Here is a 21003-nt window from a genome sequence, read left to right on the forward strand (position 1 = left end):
TTCTCTCTAGAATTATTTCATCTATGCTAACATGTTTTTGTGTACAGAGCATTTAACCAGGTCACGTAGCTGACTGGTAAACATCTTAAATCACTAAATTGAATAATTGATCTGCCTTCTGCTTAGAGATTCAATTTGACAAAGACAACAGCAAGTCTGGTGTGACTTTTGGAACCAAAACAAGGCTCACTCTACAGGACTGTTTGGCATGTTAATAGCTGAAAAAATCTCAAGCATGATTACTTGAAGGCAAATAAACAAAACTGCATGTTTGTGCACCAATTTTAACCTTTATCGTAACATTGTTGTTTACCATTTACCTGAGATCAGATGGGGAAACGGAGAGTGTGAGAGCAGTTTCTCACCAGGCTGTCCTTTTGTGACACCGAGGGTGAAAACCTGACTGACACCTTAAACCTCCCGAGGGGATTTGTGGGACTGTGAGTGGAATGAAGGATTAGGGTTTTAGTAGCACATGTAAACGGTGGGTCTGTGGGTCAGTGGGTCAGTATATCAGTGAGTCAGTAGGCTTTTATTTTTCCCAGATTAGGTTAAGCACTCTGCTTTTCTTCAGTGGGGCCAATGCAAGTTCTTCCTGGTGTCAAAGAGTACGTTTCCAACAGTCTTTGGACATTGATGAAAAGACATTCAAAATAGATTAAAAAGTGTACATTTGTTAAGTGACTATTCAAGACAATGATATTTAACATTAATATTTAGAGAATATTTCACAGGGATCTGCAACTGTTGAATTACTCATCCTCTACAAAATAGATATAAGTATATTGTGTGAAAAATAATAGCCTGTTAGTCTTGGTCTTTTGGAGCATAACAAATGAATTTAATTTGGCGTTACAAGATCCACAGATATTTTCAAGCACATTAAGACCAGCTTCCTTCATCCTCATTGCAAAAAAAAGAAATGTATACACGTCTTAGGGTTTTAAAACAGGCAGATATTCTTGTTTTTATTTACCCAAGTTTTAACTTTAAACTATAGTTTTAGTGCTCATCCATCTTGTGCTCCTCTAATACAATGGAGGTAAATGGAAATGTTTTTGTGTCACTGGACACATTTGAATATTAGTTTGAAAAGTGAGCATCAATGTCAACACTGTGGAGAGTGTTCCTTACGTTTTGATTCTGCTTAGTTCCCAGTGAAAACCTGTGGGACTATCTTTGTGGTAGAAAGTGGATAAATGGAAATGGAGGATTTTAATGCTCTTTATATCATCACACATACACCGCACAGCACACATAATGAAATGTAGACTCTGCATTTAACCCATCCTAGTATTAGGAGCTGCTATACATACATTACTGTATATTTACTTTGAGGACTTGAATCACCCTCCGGTTCCCAAGCCAATTCCTTACGGACAAAGCAGAACTGCAACTCCTCCCAAAATGCTAACATGAACTGGGAAAAGTAATCTTGTAGTCTTAGGTCACTTGTTATCTTAAAGTGTTGAGCGCAATTTAAGAACTACAAATAGTAAAAGTTAGAAATATCTGGTGAAACTTTTAGAAACATAAGTGCAAGACTTCCCATGACTTGTTTTGTGGTAAAAACAAATGGTTTTACCATGGTAGTCAAGTATTACCATTATTTTGTTCAGCACTAATTATTTTCAGTCAGAAAAGTGAAGATGTGAATTCACATTAGAGTTCACCATCACCCCAGAAGGGGGTGCTGAATACCTGGACTGCTGCAGTTCAAACCTGGAGGCCTGCATACCGTTTTCAACCAGTAAAACATGCATTAAGAGAACTTTACCTGGCATCATACTGAAACATCGCACATAGGGATACTTACAGTATCCTAGGCTAATTATGTCCTTGAAAAAAGTACGTTTCCATTACTTCTTTTTGGAAAGATTATTTTGTAGTGAGTGTAAGAAGATGTAATGTTTGATTAGTGTGTCTGCGGTAGGTTAATACCTTTGTGAATTGAATGAATGACTCTCACTTTATATTCACAGTGACGTGGAGCTTACAATGCTGAGTAGAAAGTTGTGAACCTATAACAACTATATATGTGTAGGTATGTTGCAGTAGTGTGTTTCCTCTCAATTAAAACAATCGTAACACAACACACATACATTTCACGTTTCCTTTGAAGTCATGAACTATTATGCAAGTGCATCGTTTATAACAACTAAGAGAAGACAGCAATGTTTTTTGAGTTAGAATGGAGATACAGTTCAGAGAGATCAGTAGGTATAATGTAGATTGGGTTCACCTGTAATGCCCCACAATTTGCTAGTGTTGTAATGTTTGCTTGAAAAAAATCCTGCATCAGCCTTGTTTAGGCTAGGCAAGGCAAGGCAAGGCAAGGCAAGGCAAGGCAAGGCAAGGCAAGGCAAGGCAAGGCAAAGCAAGGCAATGCAAGGCAAGGCAAGGCAAGGCAAGGCAATGCAAGGCAAGGCAAGGCAAGGCAAGGCAAGGCAAGGCAAGGCAAGGCAAGGCAAGGCAAGTTTATTTATATAGCACTTTTCAACACAAGGCAATTCAAAGTGCTTTAGAAAAAATGAAAGACATTAAGCATTAAAAAAGAAAAGCTAATAAAATAAACATTAAAAGGAAAAATACATGGATAAAAGTTACAGTGAAGTTTAAGATATGAATAATTCAATTAAAAGCAGCGACAAAAAGAAAAGTCTTCAGCCTGGATTTAAAAGTAGTAAGAGTTGCAGCGGACCTGCAGGTGTTTAGCCTTTGTGGAAGAGGTGCTCTGGACTGCTTTCATGTTATGAGAGTGGCTGAGGACAGGGTAATGTAGGTGGATGTTAATGGATGAAAAAATATTGTGATTGATATGTCATCTACCAGTAATGCACAACAACAGTCCTCAAAGTATATTTGTTATTTTCTTCTTGTCATAAGTATTGTTATTCATTACTATAAGAGGACAAACCACAATGGACCAAATATTTTAACATGCTATTGGTGAGTTATTATTGATGCTTAAGTATTTGGTTGAATATAGTTACTCTTATCATAATAAATAATGCAATTGACCAATGGTGAAATAACTCAACCACTAGTGGCTTAGACATTCAAATGTATTTTGCAATATATATTAGTACAACTTATTTGTTCTGATTATAGTCCAATTTTGATGGTGTAAGGACAGCATCGCTGTTGGCTGTAGCAGGGGCGTTGGCAAATGTTGGCAGTAAAGGCCATTATGACTGTTTTTATCAAGTTAAAGTCAAGGATTTTAGCAATTGATCTTTCGAGCATTCATTTTGAAATGGTTTTGAAAAAATGGGACATTGGCTAAGGTAAAATAAAAATCATAGTTCACCATATAATGATGTGAGCTTGCCAAAATCAGAAATATTTTTATTGTTTCTTTAATAACTTGATTGTTTATTTCTATATTAATGTTTGAGCTTTCAAAAATGACAGCATGCCAAGAGACTTTGACAACTGTTGACACACCAAACACAGACAGTCCATAAAGCCACTTCCACTATTTGTACGAGCAAACATGCCTTTGACACATAGACAGTCCCAATGTGATGACAGTGCATGCAACTTGTTTTGAATGTTGGGTAAAATTGGAAGTCTGCAAAGAATAACACTGACTTAGCTTTTTAGTAGTGGTTAAATGTATACTCATACTTCTTTAAAAAAATGATTTGTAAAAAGTGTATAAAAACATATAAAAACTGTGAAACTGAAAATGGTTTATTTTCTCTGCTGGTCAGTTTAAATTGTATCCATTTTCATATTTACCCTTTTTCTTTGTGTTCTAGGGTTGTTGTAATTCTAGCAAAAGAGAACAGAAGATAAAGAAAATCGAAATAACCAGGTCAATTTAAAATATTCATTTATTTATTAACAATATACTGTGCTATAATCACATCATGTCAGCACATTGCGACACACATTTTGCATTGAAGTAATAGTACAACTCATACATTATGCTCATAATATAGCATTATATAAAAATAAAGACAATAATTACACATTTCAATTGACACAAAATTCTAATCCTGACTCCATTTCCACCAGTTACAGTATACAGAAACTCTATATATGTGCTCTGCAAAAACATGCAATACAACGCATTTAAACTCAATTAGAGCTTGAGAAAATAAGATGATTGACATAATGCTTTCTGTAGCAGTATCAATAGTTTTCCGTTAGACTTATAAGTAGTAGAACCCTCTAGCAGAATTTTCTCTTAAAATACAGTAGGGTGATAAAGTGCTTTATAAGTTATGTTATGATGGTGCCTCAATGTTACATTGAGTCATGGGATAGGGGGTGCTTGCAAAATAAAATAATACACAATAATGCAATTGGTTTACAAGATAATAATACAAGAGAAGCTTTTAGAGGCAACAGATAGCTGGAACAAGTTTGTGGGCTATTTGGACATAAATGTTATGAACAATCTTGTAAGGCAAAAAGCCCAAGTATGATTGCCATCAAAATAACATTTGTGCAATGCCAGTACAATCCAGAAAATCCAGAACACATCTTTGGCTTTTCCAACACTCGGTTTAAACATAGGCAAGAAGTAAGGCCTGTGACTCAGGAATTTACTATAAATATATTATTATATCTTTGTAGTCCATATACGATACATTATTGTAAATAATACATTCTTCCTACCATGAAATGACACCATTTTTTGAAAATGTTCCCCATGTCCGTCACGTGTTGCATTGTGAGGCAAAAGTGCTCATTAACTTTAAGTTATTTTAGTGTAGATGCTGGCATTTTTCAAAGTATATATCTTACTTAATATTCTTTAGGATTGGACATAGTACTTTTTACACTCACTTATAATTTGTAGGACTATAAATGTGTACTATTGGGTAACAAAGAAGTTGTTTTAAAAAAAGAATACCAGATTGCTCCTAATTTGACATCATCCAAGAAAACTTTAGACTTTGAGATATTAATTTCAACATGCAAACCCACATGCTATGTGACCTGCCTCACAGACCTTCACATTAACTGACACTGAGGCAATAGCTAAATGTTTGCTCACGCTGCTGAGAAATGACCTTGGGTTCATATGCTGTCAGAGATAAAGTTACCCAACTGATTAGCCGACTTGTGTAAATAATACAGTGGAGATGCTGATCAAACTAATTTCAACATACGTGCATCATTGGCTGTGCTCAGACAGAACTCAGGGCTAATTGAACATGGTCAAAGCGTGACAAGTTCAAACATTCACCATAACTTCACAATACAATTAAACATTTCTTTGGGTGTAATTCAAAAGAAAAACCCAAAATAAAATACAAAAAGGTTTGACATAAAAAGACAGCATTAGTCAGTAATAATACTCACTAATACTGGATTATCTTTGTGCCTTGACACAAGTTGAAGGCAACCTATAAATTAAGGTTATTTGAAAAGCCTCTCTTTAACAGGTCAGTTCTACACCAAATGTTTTTGGACTGAATTCCACTGAAATCCAGCAGCAATTGTAAAATACAAAATAAATAATCTAAACATGACGAAAATGAAAAAGAAAATGCATCTTTAAAATGAACTACAGTGAGGGCATTACATTAATCTCTTAGTGTTTCATATGACCTCCATAAGCAGTGTTTTAAGCGGGACTAATAGCCACTTTACAGCTCTATATTTGGTTTACGATAATATCACAAATATTCTTTTTTCTATTGTATGTCTTTTAACGTTTCTAAGTTTATTAACTTTATTTTATAGTGCCTCGGTTTAAAAAAAAAAAATGGTCTTCATTGAGACTCAGTGTAACATTTTCTCTCAAAATCTAATGAGTGACACACTGTGTGATAAAACAGAAAGATCTCTTGGTCTATTCCTCTAATGACAATTGTTTATGTATGTGTAAACTGCTAAATTATGTGTTTTTTTATTATTTATATATTATTTCCACACACTTGTGTGTTTTATTTGGGAAGAAAAGAGTACAAGTAACAGCGTATTTAGAGTTATTTGTTGTCCCAAATAAGATGTACTCCTCCTGTTATCATGTATTATCATTCTGTTTGTCTAATTATCCCGTATTAAAAAAGTATTTGTTAACTATAACATATATTTACAAATCCTTTATGTACATCCACAGGAATCCACTATCATATCAGGGACGTCCGTTTGGACAATGATGTGCTGGGAGTTGAAGTACACCATGGAGAGTGGCCGTCGCTCAGTAGGAACACAACATGAAGATACATCTGCGTTAATGCCATTGACTTTCAGCTGGCTGAAGACAGTGGCATGGAATGAGGATGCTATGCCCGGGGATCCAGCCAGATGCTGGAGGCACTGACCCATGCAATAGTTCATATGGTAGCCCTCAGGTGCAATGATCCAGTCATTCCACTGGATATCTTTAAAATTGATGTAGAATTCTCTCTTACAGCACACGCTTACATCTTCACCACAACGTACCGAGCGCTTCCTGAGAGAGTGTTTGGAGTGGTCTTCTCGGAGACGCAGCTGGGCAGCCAGGAAGGGCTGGTTGAGGGTGTCGGTAGAGCCATCCAGGGAGCAAAGGTTCTTCCCATCCTCATCGCAGTTTACCTCCAAACGCAGTTTGTGCCGGGCCCCTTCCAGAAAGGCCTGCAAGGTGCGGGTGATGGGGAAGGTGTGCCAGTTACTCACCTTGACCTCCAGCATCTTTTCCATCACCAGGGTGCGGTTAGCTCCTGGCACCCCAGCTTCTGCAGAGAGAAAAACCTGAGCAGAGAGGCGGGAGTCTCTATGGCGGTCCTCAGAGGAGCGGACATAGATCCACAGAGAAGACTGGAGCACCTGGATATTTTGCCCTTGCTGCTGTAGAAACTGGAAGGCAAGGCTGAGGCTAGCTGCATCCCCACTCTCTGTCTCATCTATGGATCAATGACATTTTGAGGACAAAGACTGTGATTATTCTGGAAATGCTAGACACCTGTTGCACAATCAATTGGGAAATTAATTTAAAGAAATGCTTATAAAATAAAGCTGCAGATTTAGGTCAAAAATATAGGTATCCCTCCACCCATTTCATGCATTTCTCATATCATTTTGTTATGGTTGACTCTTAAAATGGTGATGACAGATACTGTAAAGAAGCTGTTACAGTGTTTGAAGGAGTACAACAACCCTAAGAGGCTCAATGAATCCCTAACCTAATTTGTGTCAATGTTAAGCACTGACATGCGTGAAGAGCCCACACCATGCACATGTGTTTTAGTGCCATAAGAAAAAAAATGTAAAGTGTAAAATGAGAATACCAAACTTACTTAGATCTGCAAAGCTCACAATTTCATAGCTTTGATCTTTGGGTAAACTGTTTTCTGGTTCCAAAGTACCATCCTGTCGGACGCGCCCAGAGTGCAGTTTGCGCAGCGCGGTGAGGAGCGCTGCCCGGGGAACCGTCTGAGTGATGTTTGGTCTTTCTTTCAGGTGCAGCTTGTCTAAAAGTTGCTGCTTGACGATTTCTATCATATGCCTTTCTTCTGTGGTTCTTTCCATAGCGGGCACGCCACAGGACGCACAGCCCGGTGATCCACTGACCCAGAGACCTTGCAACAGGAAAAAAGTGAATAAAAAAGAAGGCGTCATCTTGGACTCCAAAGTAAACAAATGCATGCCTGTGTGTGCAGCGTTAAAAATGAAATATTTGTTCTGAGATTTTGGAAGTCTCAAGTTTCTCAAATGTTTCAGAAGCCCTGTTTAAAAGCTGGAGAACACCGTGAAGTGAGGAGTTGAGGAAAAGGAATGATGTTTGGCCCACCCAATGGTGAAGATATCTGGGGTAATCCATGAAAACTGGTGACACGTTGGAGGGACGCACCAATGAGCGCATTTGGGCACCGAGGAAATTTCTGGCAAGTGTGCCCTGTTCTCACGCAAGAGATGGCAACCGGTATCAATACGACTTCTGCCAATGACACACCTGGTAAATGACCCACTCGCTGCTTTGCATGAACTATTTCGACTGTTTAAAAGTGACTTGATTAATGTTGATAACCTGGATCGTTACCTGCATGCGTTTAAGGACAGGAAGTCGCCTGATAGCCAGGGGCTATAGGCAACTTGCCACCAGCCTCGCCGACCAAAGGTGAGATTCAGTTCCCTTTAACCCAGTTACAGAATACACGAGCCACACAGCCATCAAACAATTGTAGGCTCAAAACGTGCACAGCACATGTGCTGGAGGCTGTGAGGCGGGTGACAACACGTTCCGTCATGTTGGCATATTAGTGTGTGTGTGTGTGTGTGTGTGTGTGTGTGTGTGTGTGTGTGTGTGTGTGTGTGTGTGTGTGTGTGTGTGTGTGTGTGTGTGTGTGTGTGTGTGTGTGTGTGTGTGTGTGTGTGTGTGTCAGAGATGAGCGATTAAGAATAATGACTGTCTCTGTCATGAAGTTGCAAACAAGTCGTCTTTTTGAGATCACAGCATTTTCTGCAATGGGCTTAAAATATTATCCATGTTGCCATAACGTTTTTTTGTGACATATGGCTCCTCCTCATATGACATATATCTACAGCACACAAATTGACCCCAATGCATACCTATATTAACATAAAGCCATAACGTGCGTTAATTATCTAAGGGAGCCCAACTGCAATACCAGAAGTACAAATAATGACTTCAGAAATGCTTAAAAACTTACAAAACATTATATGTTGATTTAACAATTTCTGTAAAAATTAAAACCCATTTTAATGTGTAGCATTCCATATGAACACTTCTAAAACAATCGGTATTGACAAACACATTTACTCAGGACTTTTCATACATTTATGCTTTAGGGTTAAATATGAGGTTGAGCGAAGGTTTTAAGATGCTTGGAAGAACTTGCCTGCCGACATGTGGGGAACTTTGGGAACTACAAAAAAATGTATTGTATTGGTACCTTTGAATAAGGTGTTAAAAAGGTGTATAGACAAAGTAGTACTTTACTCAACACCTACTTTTTTTACGAACTCAATATGAATGTGAATTTGACACTGTAATTACAATTTAGAGTAGCCCATAGGTTTATATATTGTAGGTCCATTCATTATACAGGATTCATGATATTATTTAACTGTTTTCATAAAATGATAAGGTTTAAAATTCATGATGCCTTTTAACCTTCATTGCTTTCCAAAATAAGTATTTTCAAAACAGAAGAAGAAGCACCTTAAGATAAAGTGAAGATAAGAGTCAAATCGCTTTTATTTGCCAAGTGACTCATTCCAATACAAATACAAAGTATACATTATGACAGATAATGTACTACACATTCAAAATGGTGCATTAAAAGTCAACAATTATTGGGACGAGTGGATATTGTAAGGTCAGACCAAACTTTATTCATTTCAAAGGACATTCTTGTGCCAGAATTGCTAAAAAGATGAGAACAACGTACGAATAATTATTTTTACAATAGAGTAATACAAGTACACAAGTGTATGAGAGGGTAATTCTAACAAAAGATGCATTCAGAAGACAGACAGATGTTCAGTAGTTTATTTATATTTAGTGTGCGCAAACGGTATAAACAACTTTACTGTACACTGAACGTCTCCCTGCGAATGTGAAGTACGCCGTTGACGTAAACTGTCGGTGAGGGGGAAAAAAAAAAAGTGACGCTGACACACATACATACAAGCCTGAGCCGAGAAGGGGGAATAGCGTTTTGTTTCTTTTTTCTTTAATTTGTATCCTTTTATTCTTTGGCGTTGTGTTGTTACTTCGCTGAATTCCTGCAACGACTATCAACTGCCTCGCTCCTCAGCTCGTGCTCTCTATAGTTAACGTTCATGCCGCTCTCCCCTCACGCGGCGCTATTTTGACAGTCGGGGTCGCAGCTAGCAGCTCCATTATTTTAGCATTGGTAAGTCATTCGGAAAGCTAGCTTACCATTCCAGCTAGCACCTCCTATTTTAAGACCTGACAGTGCTGCTAGTACAGGTTTACAACAAGGTACGCCTTCCTGTAAACATATGCTTCTTCGTTGGCTAACCAGTTGTATTATACAGGCACAGTTTTGTTAACGTAGGGTTGCTAGCGTACACTGAAAATAAAAGGCTAGCTAGTGGGCTAACATTAGCTAGGTTTGCTAGGTGCTGTAGGTGGCTAATTATACTCGCCGGAGGAAGCAAGCTAATACCGTGAGCTAGCTATTGTTAGCGTGTGGGCAAGCTAATATTTTCAGTCACTTGCACAGCCACGGCTCTGACCATACTGCCATCTGTTTTCTACAGACACTACTTGAAGGATTCTCCACTCGGTACATACGGACAGGAAAGTGGTGAGTTTAACCTTTTAAGATGACTTGAGATAACTTATATTCGATTATCAGTGATTTTGGGTCAGATATATAACGTGACATTAAGCACCATCTTTAAAGTCCTCGATCTCCATGCCTGACACGAGATGGCTATGTTAAAATCTTATCCTTCTAATCTTAGCTGGGAGACGTGACTGAAACTCGGTGCAGGACTGCGTAACTAGGAATAAAGTGATTAGCGAATTAGCTGGTCTAATCAAAATGAATTTGGAAATTGTTTGTAACTGTTCGTGGCAATCACGCTGAAAGCCCACCTTAGCTACTGACAACAAGGTGTTATTGGCTTATTGCCATATCCGTGCTGGTATACTGCATGTTTGTGTCCACTGGTGTTCAGAAACGACAGCAAATAAGGTGCAGATGTAACACCAAATCAGCTGGAAGTAAGAACGCCCCTAGCTTATACTAATAATTGTATGTGTGTGGTGCATGAGGGTCAACTAAAGTGAGCTGATATATAATTATGGGCTCTGTTGATTGCATTAAACATTGCATACTTCCGTTGTCATCCTCAAAACTAAAGTAATATGTATCGTCCAAGGCCTGGCTCAGTGAGGTATTTTCTTTTTTTGACTCTGTGTGATAAAACGCACACAATTGAGGAGGATTCAACTAGGAATTAGGGTTTTGTAGAGAAAAATACTTGACTATTGGTCTTTTGTGTTTTGGCTTTAGCTCAACATGTTGATACTCAAGCTGGAAATGGATGGCAAGACTGTTGTGTCGAACTAGGTGGGATCACAGCACAGACTTTCAGAGCTGTGATTACAACATCTGCTCTGGGAAAACAGCATGTGTGTCGGGGAAAATACATATTCATTACAATAGGTCATTCGTGTGATGCAGCCAATTGGGAAGTGGCAGGCAAGGACTACAATAGATGCATTTGATGTTGCGACTCTCTTTTACTTTGTAGACTGATCCAAGTAAGTATTACAGGTTAAGAGGTTCACCTACTGAGCAATGTCAGTACTTCTATGGTAAAGCATTGGTATACACACAGTGCTACGTTTTGTACCAGATATGACCTCATTATAGTTTTTGTCTCTTCACCTTTTACTTTGGCAACCTTTCTTTTCCAACTAATACCAAGGGTAGTATCATTAAGAAAAGGCTTATCCGTTGTAAGAACTGATGGAGGTGAGTCATTGAATCAACAGTCTGCTGTTGCTAAGGCCAGTAATAAGAAAGATGGCGTATCCTGCCTCCCTGTCAACATGTCCCCCCCCCCCCCCCCCCCCCCCCCATACCAATAAATTGTTAAAAGAGATTTTATTTGCTTAGTAGTGTGCTTATTGATTTTGTGTTTGTTTGCAGGGTACATAACTATTAACCGATTATTTATTCATACATCAGTTGAACATGTCAGTTCATGTGTTGCATGTAACCTACTTGCAGCACATTACTTTTACTGTATCCACTTCCTATGATCAAATATGTTTACAAGATGAATGGTGTAAAAGCAATTTTAATGCTGTTTTCTACGGAGTGGTGTAATTTGAAATAGGCAGCTATTATCCCATAAGCAATGATCTGTACTGTTATTTGTCAGCGAGGTATCCATATCTTCTACCGTCTCTGAATTTCTGTTTGCAGCAGCATAAGCAGAAGAGGCTTTTTCTAGAGAGATTTGAAGAGCTATTTATAGATCTCTGCCAGAGCACCAAGCGTGGTGCTGTTGCTTCTGCTCCTATGTCTCTCTTCTCTTAACCACTCCTGCTTCTGTTTCTCTGTCCCTCTCCATCCTTATTCATCTCCTCTTTTCCTGTTGTCTTGGTTTTCAAAGCTCCCATTCTCTTTATGTCTTCCTATGTCAGTCACTGTATCTCAATCCTCTGTTTCCATATTCTTTCTTCTTTTTCTGCTTCAATGTCAATTATTGATCAGAGCAGAAGGGAGGCGACTGGTTGCATGGCCGTAAGCCTATCCACAGACTGTGCTGTCTGATTGTCTTCAATATAATTGGCTCAAAACTGGAGGGTTTTCATATACTAGTTCAAATGGGAAAAAAACACATTTTGAAATGTACAGATGAATTTAGTGTTTTGAAAGAGTGTCTGTTTGTTTTTTATTAGAACAGCTTTGGAAAAAACAACAAAGGTTTTAGAAAGATAATCAACTACTTCATGCAAGAGTCCCTTCATTTGATTAGGGGCACACTAGGCCTTGTGTAACCTATTCTAAGTGAAAAGTCAATATGAAACTGGTTGTATTTAGTGAAGCCCTGTTTGCTTTGTAAATAATAACCATTTGTATAGTCATTAATTATAACGTTACATCAGTCTTGTGTTGCGTGTAGAGACTGCAACATCTTGTGATTGTGTTCAAGAACGGTTTATATCCGGTATCTTTGGCAACTGATCCTTGCTCTGCTCCTCCCCCTTTTCCTTCCTGCTTTATAAGCCCTTTGCTGTCCTACCTTGCTGTCCTCTGAAAGAGGCTACCTGGCCACCCAAATGCAGAAGAAGCTTCTGAACTTGGTTTGAGGAATTAGCTGGTATTAGTGCATACCATCCTCTTTATCCTAGTCATGTGGTCAAACCTGCTGGGATTGCAGAGTCATTGGTTGGTTCCTCGTCCTAACTTGGCTAGGTTAGATAGAAGGCCAGTTGTGAGCTACACATTAGTCTACGTTGTGACTATGCTAAATGTATACACTTTAAAAGGCAAATCAGGGCTCGACATTAACGACTGCCCGATGGCCCGGGGCCATCTAGTATTTAGCTCGGGCAATGAAGCCTCACCTGCTGGTTGCAATCTATTATGCCAGTATCAGGCAGCTCGCGGATCCAGTAATGAATGACCCAACAGTAAAACTAAACATATCTATAACTAGTTTAGGTAGTTTGAGAGGTAATTAAAATAGCTGCGTGTGATATTCTAACCTAAAGTGTGTTTTGTTCTGCTCACCGCTGCATGTGATTATGCAGAGCTGCGTGTCGACTCGTCAGCAGCAGCTGATCTCTCTCTCCCGTCAGATTAGACTTCACTCGCGTTTATGTCCATATCAATCAGATCCAGCTAGTTCTAGCTAATGATATGACTACCTGCTTATTAAAAGACACCTAAACAATAAGTGTCGCTATGCAACTGGGTGAGGCCACAAAGTATAGCGCAGCATTATGCATTTGTTTACATGCCCACCGGAACCCCGAGGCATTACCAACAGATCACGGACAATCAACCCATACAGGACATCTCTTTCTCCACATTGTGGCCCATTCCCAAACCGCCCCCTACACCCTACCCCTCCGTTTGCGCGTTCAAGCGGAGGGTCCGCCATATTAAGGGCTGTTCCAAAGCAACGAGTGTGTAGCGGTGTGGAGGGGGAGTGGGCTATCAAGCCCTCAAACAGCGAGTCTGCAGCGATGCTGACTTGAAACCGGTCTCTACCTGATCGGAGTCACGCTGTGTGTCCGTCGGGAAACAAGCTGTTAAAAAGTAGATCCAGCCAACATCCACTGATAAACTACGATGTTAACCTCATGATAACCTCATATGTTTTTAACTTAGGATCATACCTGTGTTTAGTCTAGAAAAAGGTAAACATGTGCATTTTATTATAAAGTTGTGTATATTTACAGACCGTTGCAAAAACTAAGAAGCTTATAAACATCAGGTTTAAAACTAAAAGAGCTTTGAAACACAATGAAAGATGTTAGGAGTTTTATTTGAGTTATTAATTTAAACTTTTTTTCTAAGAGATGCTGATTTGAAACCGTTGTTACATACAGTTACGGCATTTCCTGCCGGAGAAACATAAGTGGCGCAACTGAAGCGGTATTGCGCTAAAGGGGAATTATTTTTGACCGGACATTTTGACCGAAGAGATTTCGATTTGCCGGCTAAAGGGAACTCATTTTGTGTGCTTCGCGGATGCGCTCGGCTCCTCTCGACTGCTGCTCGGGTCTGCTCGGTCAGCTTCCGGATGAGGAGGCATTCGTTCGACCAACTTACAGTAGATAACATTACAAACATTTTTAACGGGGGCCATAATAGTGTAAATAATCTTTGTTTTGGCAGTTATAACTGAATGTAATGTTTTCTACTTTTTTACATCTGGGAAGGCATTTGCTTTCATCAGATGGAAAGTGTCTTGACCAACAACTTAAGTATTTCTTATAGCTATGCAGGGCATGCAAGTGAGCAAACAAAAACAAACAAACAAGTGAAATGAAGAATACAATTGAAATTGTACAATACCATATTGTGGTGGTTCATCTTATAATTCAGTCTAGAGAATGCACCAGACAGCATCTAAGACCTGCAAAAATCAAAATGTTCTAGGGGGAAACCCTTCGTGCGTCATTTCGTCCGCGCGCATTTTTCAGGGCAATCTCTATTGGGCTCAGGGCCATCTGTAAATTAGCTTAGATGGCCCAACATCCTTAATGTCATGCACTGAAAATATACTGTTTATTCTAAAACAGAATATAGGCTTACTGTATTAGCCTGGACAGGCTTTTAAACACCAACAACTTTATACTCATGCTGACGAAGAACATTGCCTTGCTAAATGGCAATAGTCGAATTTAGGATTTGCTTCTTTAGTGGCAAATCTTAGTGGCAGACATATTCTTGGCAAACGAACAGCACCATAGGAACTTTTACAACTACTCCTGTTTTTTTGCATCAATTGTACTGGTTTTGGCTAGAGCAGTGTAGTGTCCTTGGAAATCAAGAAGGAAATATTGTCATGCTCCGGAATGATCTAATATTAGTATAAGGTGCACCAGCACACAACAACAATGTGTATTCAAACTTTAATGCAAGAGCTGAAAGTAATTGCATAATGTTCTCATCCATCTTTACTTTTATAAACTATGAAAAGGATTCTTCTACCAGGCAGTTATACCTAGGGTTGGGTATCGTTTGAATTTCCACGATTCCGATTCTACTTTTCGATTCCGGTTCTTAACGGTTCTCAATTCCGATTCTTTGAGGGGCAGGGTAAAAAAAATGATTAAGTTCTTGTTGAGAAAAACAAGCATATCTGCCTTCTCAGGCATACCAGGAAGAAATGTTTGAACATTTTAAAGCAAATTGCTTCAATCTGGTGCACTTTAAGCAGAATTACTAGAGACTAGATCTAGGGGGTACATAGACACCCATATAAAAAAGATCGGTTTACATTTGAATAATTAAATAAGTAGCCTATGTGAGCATAACAAATAACAAATACATGTAACGTATTTTATGTTTGTTGTTCATTCATATCTTATTTTACTATTTTATTGTTTTTATCTCTCCAGTTTAAAACGATATGTCTGGTTTACTGTCCTATAGTATACATTGGAATGATTTCAAACCTGTTTTATCCCAATAATTATAAAGGAGTGCCTTGGAAATATGTGTTTACATAAATTGTGATTAAAACGTTTGAGACCCCACTGAGATAACTTAGACTAAAGTGAACTATCTAAACACTCAAGAGTCCTTTACCTCACTGAGCTGTAGTCATCAGCCTCTCAGTCTGACTGGAGAGGACTCTCCCTCCACATCATTGTAGAAACATCTTCTTCTTCCGTTAGAGCAGCTAGCACCAGATGCTAATAACAACAGCGCCGGTTCCAGTGCACCCTCCCTTTCTCCCTCGCTCGCTCCCACTTTGGCTGTGAGCTGCGGGCGCCAGATAAGCCAACATCCCCCATTTTCATCACTTGCAGCGCCCATCGTACAGGGCGAATGAAACGTATAACCGTGGTGAAAAGGGTGTTACATTTACTTAATTATGAATATTGTTACATCAAGGCCGAAAATGTAGTATGAGCACCAACGGTCAAAACATTTTTTTTTCTCCCTGAGCTGTCAGCGCAGCGCCTCCACAGATCTGGCGCCCTAGGCGAACATCTATAACGCCAGTGCAATGGGCCGGCCCTGGTCTCAGGTTACGCTGTAGGAAGTGTAGGTACAACGCTACATTTCCCGCCTCGCTGCAGTCATACAGTAGGCTACGGAGAGCGGCGAGAAACATTTCCTCAGGCATCGAAAAGTGGAACCGAAATTCACATTTCTAAATGATGCCGTTGGAATCGAAATGTTGGGTACCGAGAACCGGTTCCGGTTCGGAACCGGTTCTCGGTACCCAACCCTAGTTATACCACAGATGGGCTTTCACATATTATAAATTGAAAACAATTAATACAGTTTAAGTGAGGAAAGAATGAGATGATGCACAGTAAATCCACAAAATCCAGTAATGAAAGCCTGGGTGTTGACCGGGCACCCAATAACTCCAACAACTTGGGTTGAATGCAAAACTCCAGTTGTCATTTTGGAAGAACTGGACCTTTTCCTGTCACCATCCCTGAACACAGGGTTGCTAATTAGAAGTGTTGACCTATTGTACCTCTGATTATGCACATATCAACCTGTGCATTGCATCTGATGAAGTTGTACAACATTATCTTTATTTTGCATATAGGTTAAAACTTTTCACAGAGCAGTTGCTGTCTAGAATCATTGAGTGTGAAAAAGTATTGAAATAGGAAAGTCATTTTTATTGTTGTGTGTTGAAGAGATAGTAGAAAAAGATAGACAAAGCTGTTTTGTTGCCGTTTGTTATCTTCCTGTCTTCATGTACACCAGAGCATTCCTATGTGTAACCAATGGTGTGGTTACCTTGCAAGCCAAAGATGTTCTTCATTATCTTACTGTTTATTAGTTATCCTGAATGTAGCAACAATTGTACAACTATTGTTTTAACTTTCAAACATCAGTCTGGTCACTGGTACTGGAATATAATTCAGGACTGTAACACCACCTTAATTGGCACTATTTATATTTTGCCCAACAAACCTTGTTGCATTCTGTCAATTTAAAGAACCCATCCATCTAGGAGACAGACATACCTGGACTTGTCTACCTTACTATGAGTTCCCTGCCGGTTTCCTTTGACGCTGAACTTTTGACTGCCTCTTCCACTGCGTCTTTCAGCTGCTGTTTCGCAGTAGGGGAGCTGCAGGGAAAAGATGCAAATATGTCCTCTTGTGGGATTAAGGTTTTCCGAGTTAATGAGGTGGTTTCATTATTTCCCCCCACAATTTATTTCCTTCAAAACCCTGCTTTTTTATTATTTATTTTGGAAAGTTGCAGCAATGCTCTGTTTCACCAGCAGCTGTCAGTACTTTGAGCTCATTCAGTTAGTCTGCACACAGGCTACAGCTTCATGTATTTAAAAGAAATGAAGATTATTGAATGGTGACTAGAGTGTGCCTGAATTGAACCTTCTGCCTCCCTCCGGATGTATGCCTATATTATTTAAAAAATAAAATACAGTAGCAAACCTAAAATATTAGTCGTAAAAGAATAAACGTATATACTGTAACCTCTCATATATTTATCCTGTCATATCAAGTGACCTACTGGGTTCGCCAAGCAACCCTTTCCACAGCTGGACTTCTAGCTAGCTCCCGTTTGGCTGTCATTGCAATTGTATTGTTACAAAGAGGCACAGAGCAAACAAGATATGTAAGAGCGAGAGAGGGAATCCACACGAAAGGGAGGGTTGGAGGAGAAGGGAGCGGTGCAAACTGTGCGCATGATAGCATACGAGCAGTAGGGACAGAGGGAGGCAGCTAGCAAGGCTTTCTGTTTCCCTGTAGTGTGTGTGTGCTTCATTCAGAAAAAGAGAGGGGGCCAAACATGAGTTGTCTTTCCACGTTCATGAAATCCATTAACAAACCAGAGCTGTTGGCATCTACAGATAGAGGAAGATAGCATTTGTAAAGACGAGGAAAGTAGAATGAGCTGGAGAGAGTGACGGAGGTAAACACCCCTGACAGTCAGCTATTTACATGCTGCAAGGAATTCATTCATCTCTGCTACTTAGCAAAAGAAAACTAGGGTGTTGTTGCTCCATACTGTAGCTGCTGCTGCTGCTGCTTCTCCTGCAATAATGTGCTTTTACCTGAGACACCTGATACCATCTGGAGATTCACAGAGCTGAACTCAAATACAGTAAGCATGTGCTTTGTGTGTCTTTGTCAGTGGGTATTATGCATTTGTAAGTGGGATGTAGCTTGTTCATGTGCCTTTCACAGCTCTGATATTTGGTTTAATGTGCAGCCATGGTCGCTGTTATAATTGTATCTTATCTTGACAATTTTCATTGTTGGTCTTCATAAAGTTCCTGCTGCAATTTCATTTAAATATGCCTTAGTAACAATTAAAGTGTCATAGAATGCGGCTTTCTGGAAGAACGTTCATATCGTACCATGCATAGATTTCTACTTATTTAAGTGCAACTCATTTTGTCATTGTTAAAGCTGGAATTTTTACATTTTACAGACAACCCTCTCAGAAATGCTATTGGTGAGTTTATTGTTTCATACGTTTGCTACAGATGTACACAAAATGTATTTTAAGAGGCAAATGCTGAGGTAATGAGGAATTCCCTTCCACTGTGTCCCTGTGTGGGAGGAGGGAGGGTGGAGGTGGAGAGAGTCACTCTGCAACACTGTCATACTGAGGAGGGAGGGGTGCCGTTAAAAAGGACAACCTATGGGCTTACATAAGGCTTTGTGTGGGAAGTCCTGTGTTATGAGCCCCTGAAGTTTATCCTCAAGGATCCGCTTGGCTTGAAGGTGCAGTAACGCATTATGATAATGACACTTTTATAAATGCATTACAAATGATAAATCTCCTTTTTTAAACTCTGAAGACACTATATTTAGTGGCACAGTGCTTTTTTCCCTTTATTTGTGGAACACAATGTGCAGCGAGAGAAAGAACAGAGAGGTAGCACAAGCATGAGAGAAAGCACAACAGCAGAGCCCTTTTGAATACAAAATCTGCCGCTATTAATAGCAAGCTGTCCTCATGGCCTCAGCACTGTTCCAGGTTTAGAAGACCTGGCTTTTCCCTCTCTTTTTCTCCTCCGATGGTTATAGCCGAGCAAAATCATACAATCCTCCTTATTGCTTCTTCCTTTTATTCTTTTTTTTTGTTCGCTGGACCCAGATCTGTCTTCTGCTGGATGTTGCCTGTTCATATAATGATTGTGTTTCTGTATGTGTTTGCACGTCTGTCAGCATTATAATAAATCAAGATACATGAGTGTCCTAAGCAACGCACCATAATTCAACTAGTTTGATGCTCATAAAATGGCAATGTTTCCATGATTCTACAGAGTTCGCATTTAGAAATGCAAAAGACAGACAACAACCACAGCAACCCCCAAATTAGAAAGAAGCTGCCCATTTGGTGTCTGGTTGCCAGAGCTAATGCCGTTTTTCTTCCTCGCATCTGCTAGTCTACCTTTCCTAAGCAAGAAGATAAATAGCTTAAGACGGTAAAGCTAGCTGCTCAGCCCTGACTGATATAATGGTGTTCATATTAACTTGCATTAAGTTATCAGTTTGTGCATCCTTGGCAGTGACCATGACCATCACCTGTGTTGTTTGTTTGCTGGTGACTGGAGCTCTGCTCCCCAGGTAGCTGGTGCTTCTGCAGCCTCACTCCCGCATACTAATTGCAAATGCGTGGGAAAAAAGAAGGAGTATGAAAGGGAGAGGAAGAGAAGAGAAAAATCAATAGCAACCCCAAGAGTAACTGCTGCTGTAATTGTCTTCAAGTCAGAAGGTTCACACTTTATCTGGATCCTTTTTTCTTTTTTTTAATCTTAACAATTTTTGTTTCATTGTTGTGAACACAATGGTGACAGGATGCTTGAGAAACCTCCATCCTCTTGACCCTTCTCATAACCGTGTGTGTGAGATACTGTTTGCTGAGCGGAAGTAAATTAAACTGTCGAGAAGTTAGTGTGAAACATCCACATTTAACTTTTATCATTCTACTTTGTCGTCATTTATAGTTCATTTAAGTACACCTTTTGAAACAAAATACAAATTTGAATAAAATGTAGACAACCTATACCTTAGTTTCTGCTTTATGCTAGACATGACCAATCTTATCTCAGCCGTTTGCTCAGATGGAACTGGCATAGAGACATAACCACTTGTTGAATTTCAAGAGAGAGAATGGAAGGAAGAACTGAGAGAAAGCATGGTGACAGTGAGCCAACAGAAAACGCTGTTTACAAAAATAAATCAATAAGCAAATTATAGAAGCGTTGAGGATGGAGAACATGCTTTACTTAACCAGAGCAAGTTTAGGAGTGGTGGTTTCTGATGTCATTCAATGGTTGTTATATAGATTGAGAGGTTGACGTAAAAAGAGAGAGCTAGACAAACTGGAATGACAGATAAATTGCTCTCCTTACACAGGAGGTATTGGGAGGGGTTGGTTTTCACAGGTAAACAGATGGCACGGCGCAGCGAGGCGCTGACCTGCCACCGCTGTCAAGTCAGCTACGTGATCTAGTGACTCGCTGTCGTGTGCAGTTTCTCTAATTAACACTACCTCATAATCTGTGCAGGGTTATTAGTGTCGTACACCATCACTCTCTCACACATGACATCATTGAGTAGATGGCATTGTTAAATTATTTTAGATTGCCAACACATTTCAAGTGAATGAGTCAAGACTGTAATTCGCAGGCATTAATTTGCATTGTTGGAAGCATTGTTTTTGCTGATGCTGTTCTAAAACAGGTACAATGGTGTCTGCTTGATAAGGGGCTGCATAGATATATTCAAATAAAGTAATCGGCCTACTGCGGTGATCTCACACGTCTATCAAACAGTCTCTACAGTATGTATGTCATGTTGTGTTCATAGCTCCTACAGCCAACAGCAGTGGCAGTCATCTTGCCCCTTTTTTC

General features: G+C 39.5%; 2 protein-coding genes across 13 annotated transcripts in view; one reads left to right on the top strand and one right to left on the bottom strand.

Moving 5' to 3' along the window:
• Positions 1-3847: 3847 nt before the first annotated feature.
• LOC117446297 (inhibin beta B chain) lies at positions 3848-7807 on the bottom strand. Its single transcript, XM_034082429.2, has 2 exons — positions 7242-7807; positions 3848-6848 (listed from the first exon to the last, which is right to left on the bottom strand). Exons 1-2 carry the CDS (start codon positions 7588-7590, stop codon positions 6067-6069), a joined length of 1131 nt encoding a protein of 376 aa, XP_033938320.1. The 5' UTR covers positions 7591-7807; the 3' UTR covers positions 3848-6066.
• A 12-nt stretch (positions 7808-7819) lies between these two features.
• The window catches only part of LOC117446295 (R3H domain-containing protein 2), an 81517-nt gene continuing 68333 nt past the window's right edge, over positions 7820-21003 (top strand). For 10 of the 12 annotated variants that reach the window (XM_034082417.2, XM_034082425.2, XM_034082421.2 and 7 more), the window contains exons 1-2: positions 9548-9824; positions 10195-10241. The gene's annotated coding sequence lies outside the window, so the exon portion shown is untranslated. Of the gene's footprint in view, positions 7901-7999; positions 8063-9547; positions 9825-9847; positions 9914-10194; positions 10242-21003 lie in introns of those variants that run through there. The other 2 variants (XM_071203174.1, XM_034082418.2) reach the window with 2 other exon arrangements.

Source organism: Pseudochaenichthys georgianus, chromosome 5 (assembly GCF_902827115.2).
Source record: "Pseudochaenichthys georgianus chromosome 5, fPseGeo1.2, whole genome shotgun sequence".
In the NCBI taxonomy this organism is placed as follows: domain Eukaryota; kingdom Metazoa; phylum Chordata; class Actinopteri; order Perciformes; family Channichthyidae; genus Pseudochaenichthys; species Pseudochaenichthys georgianus.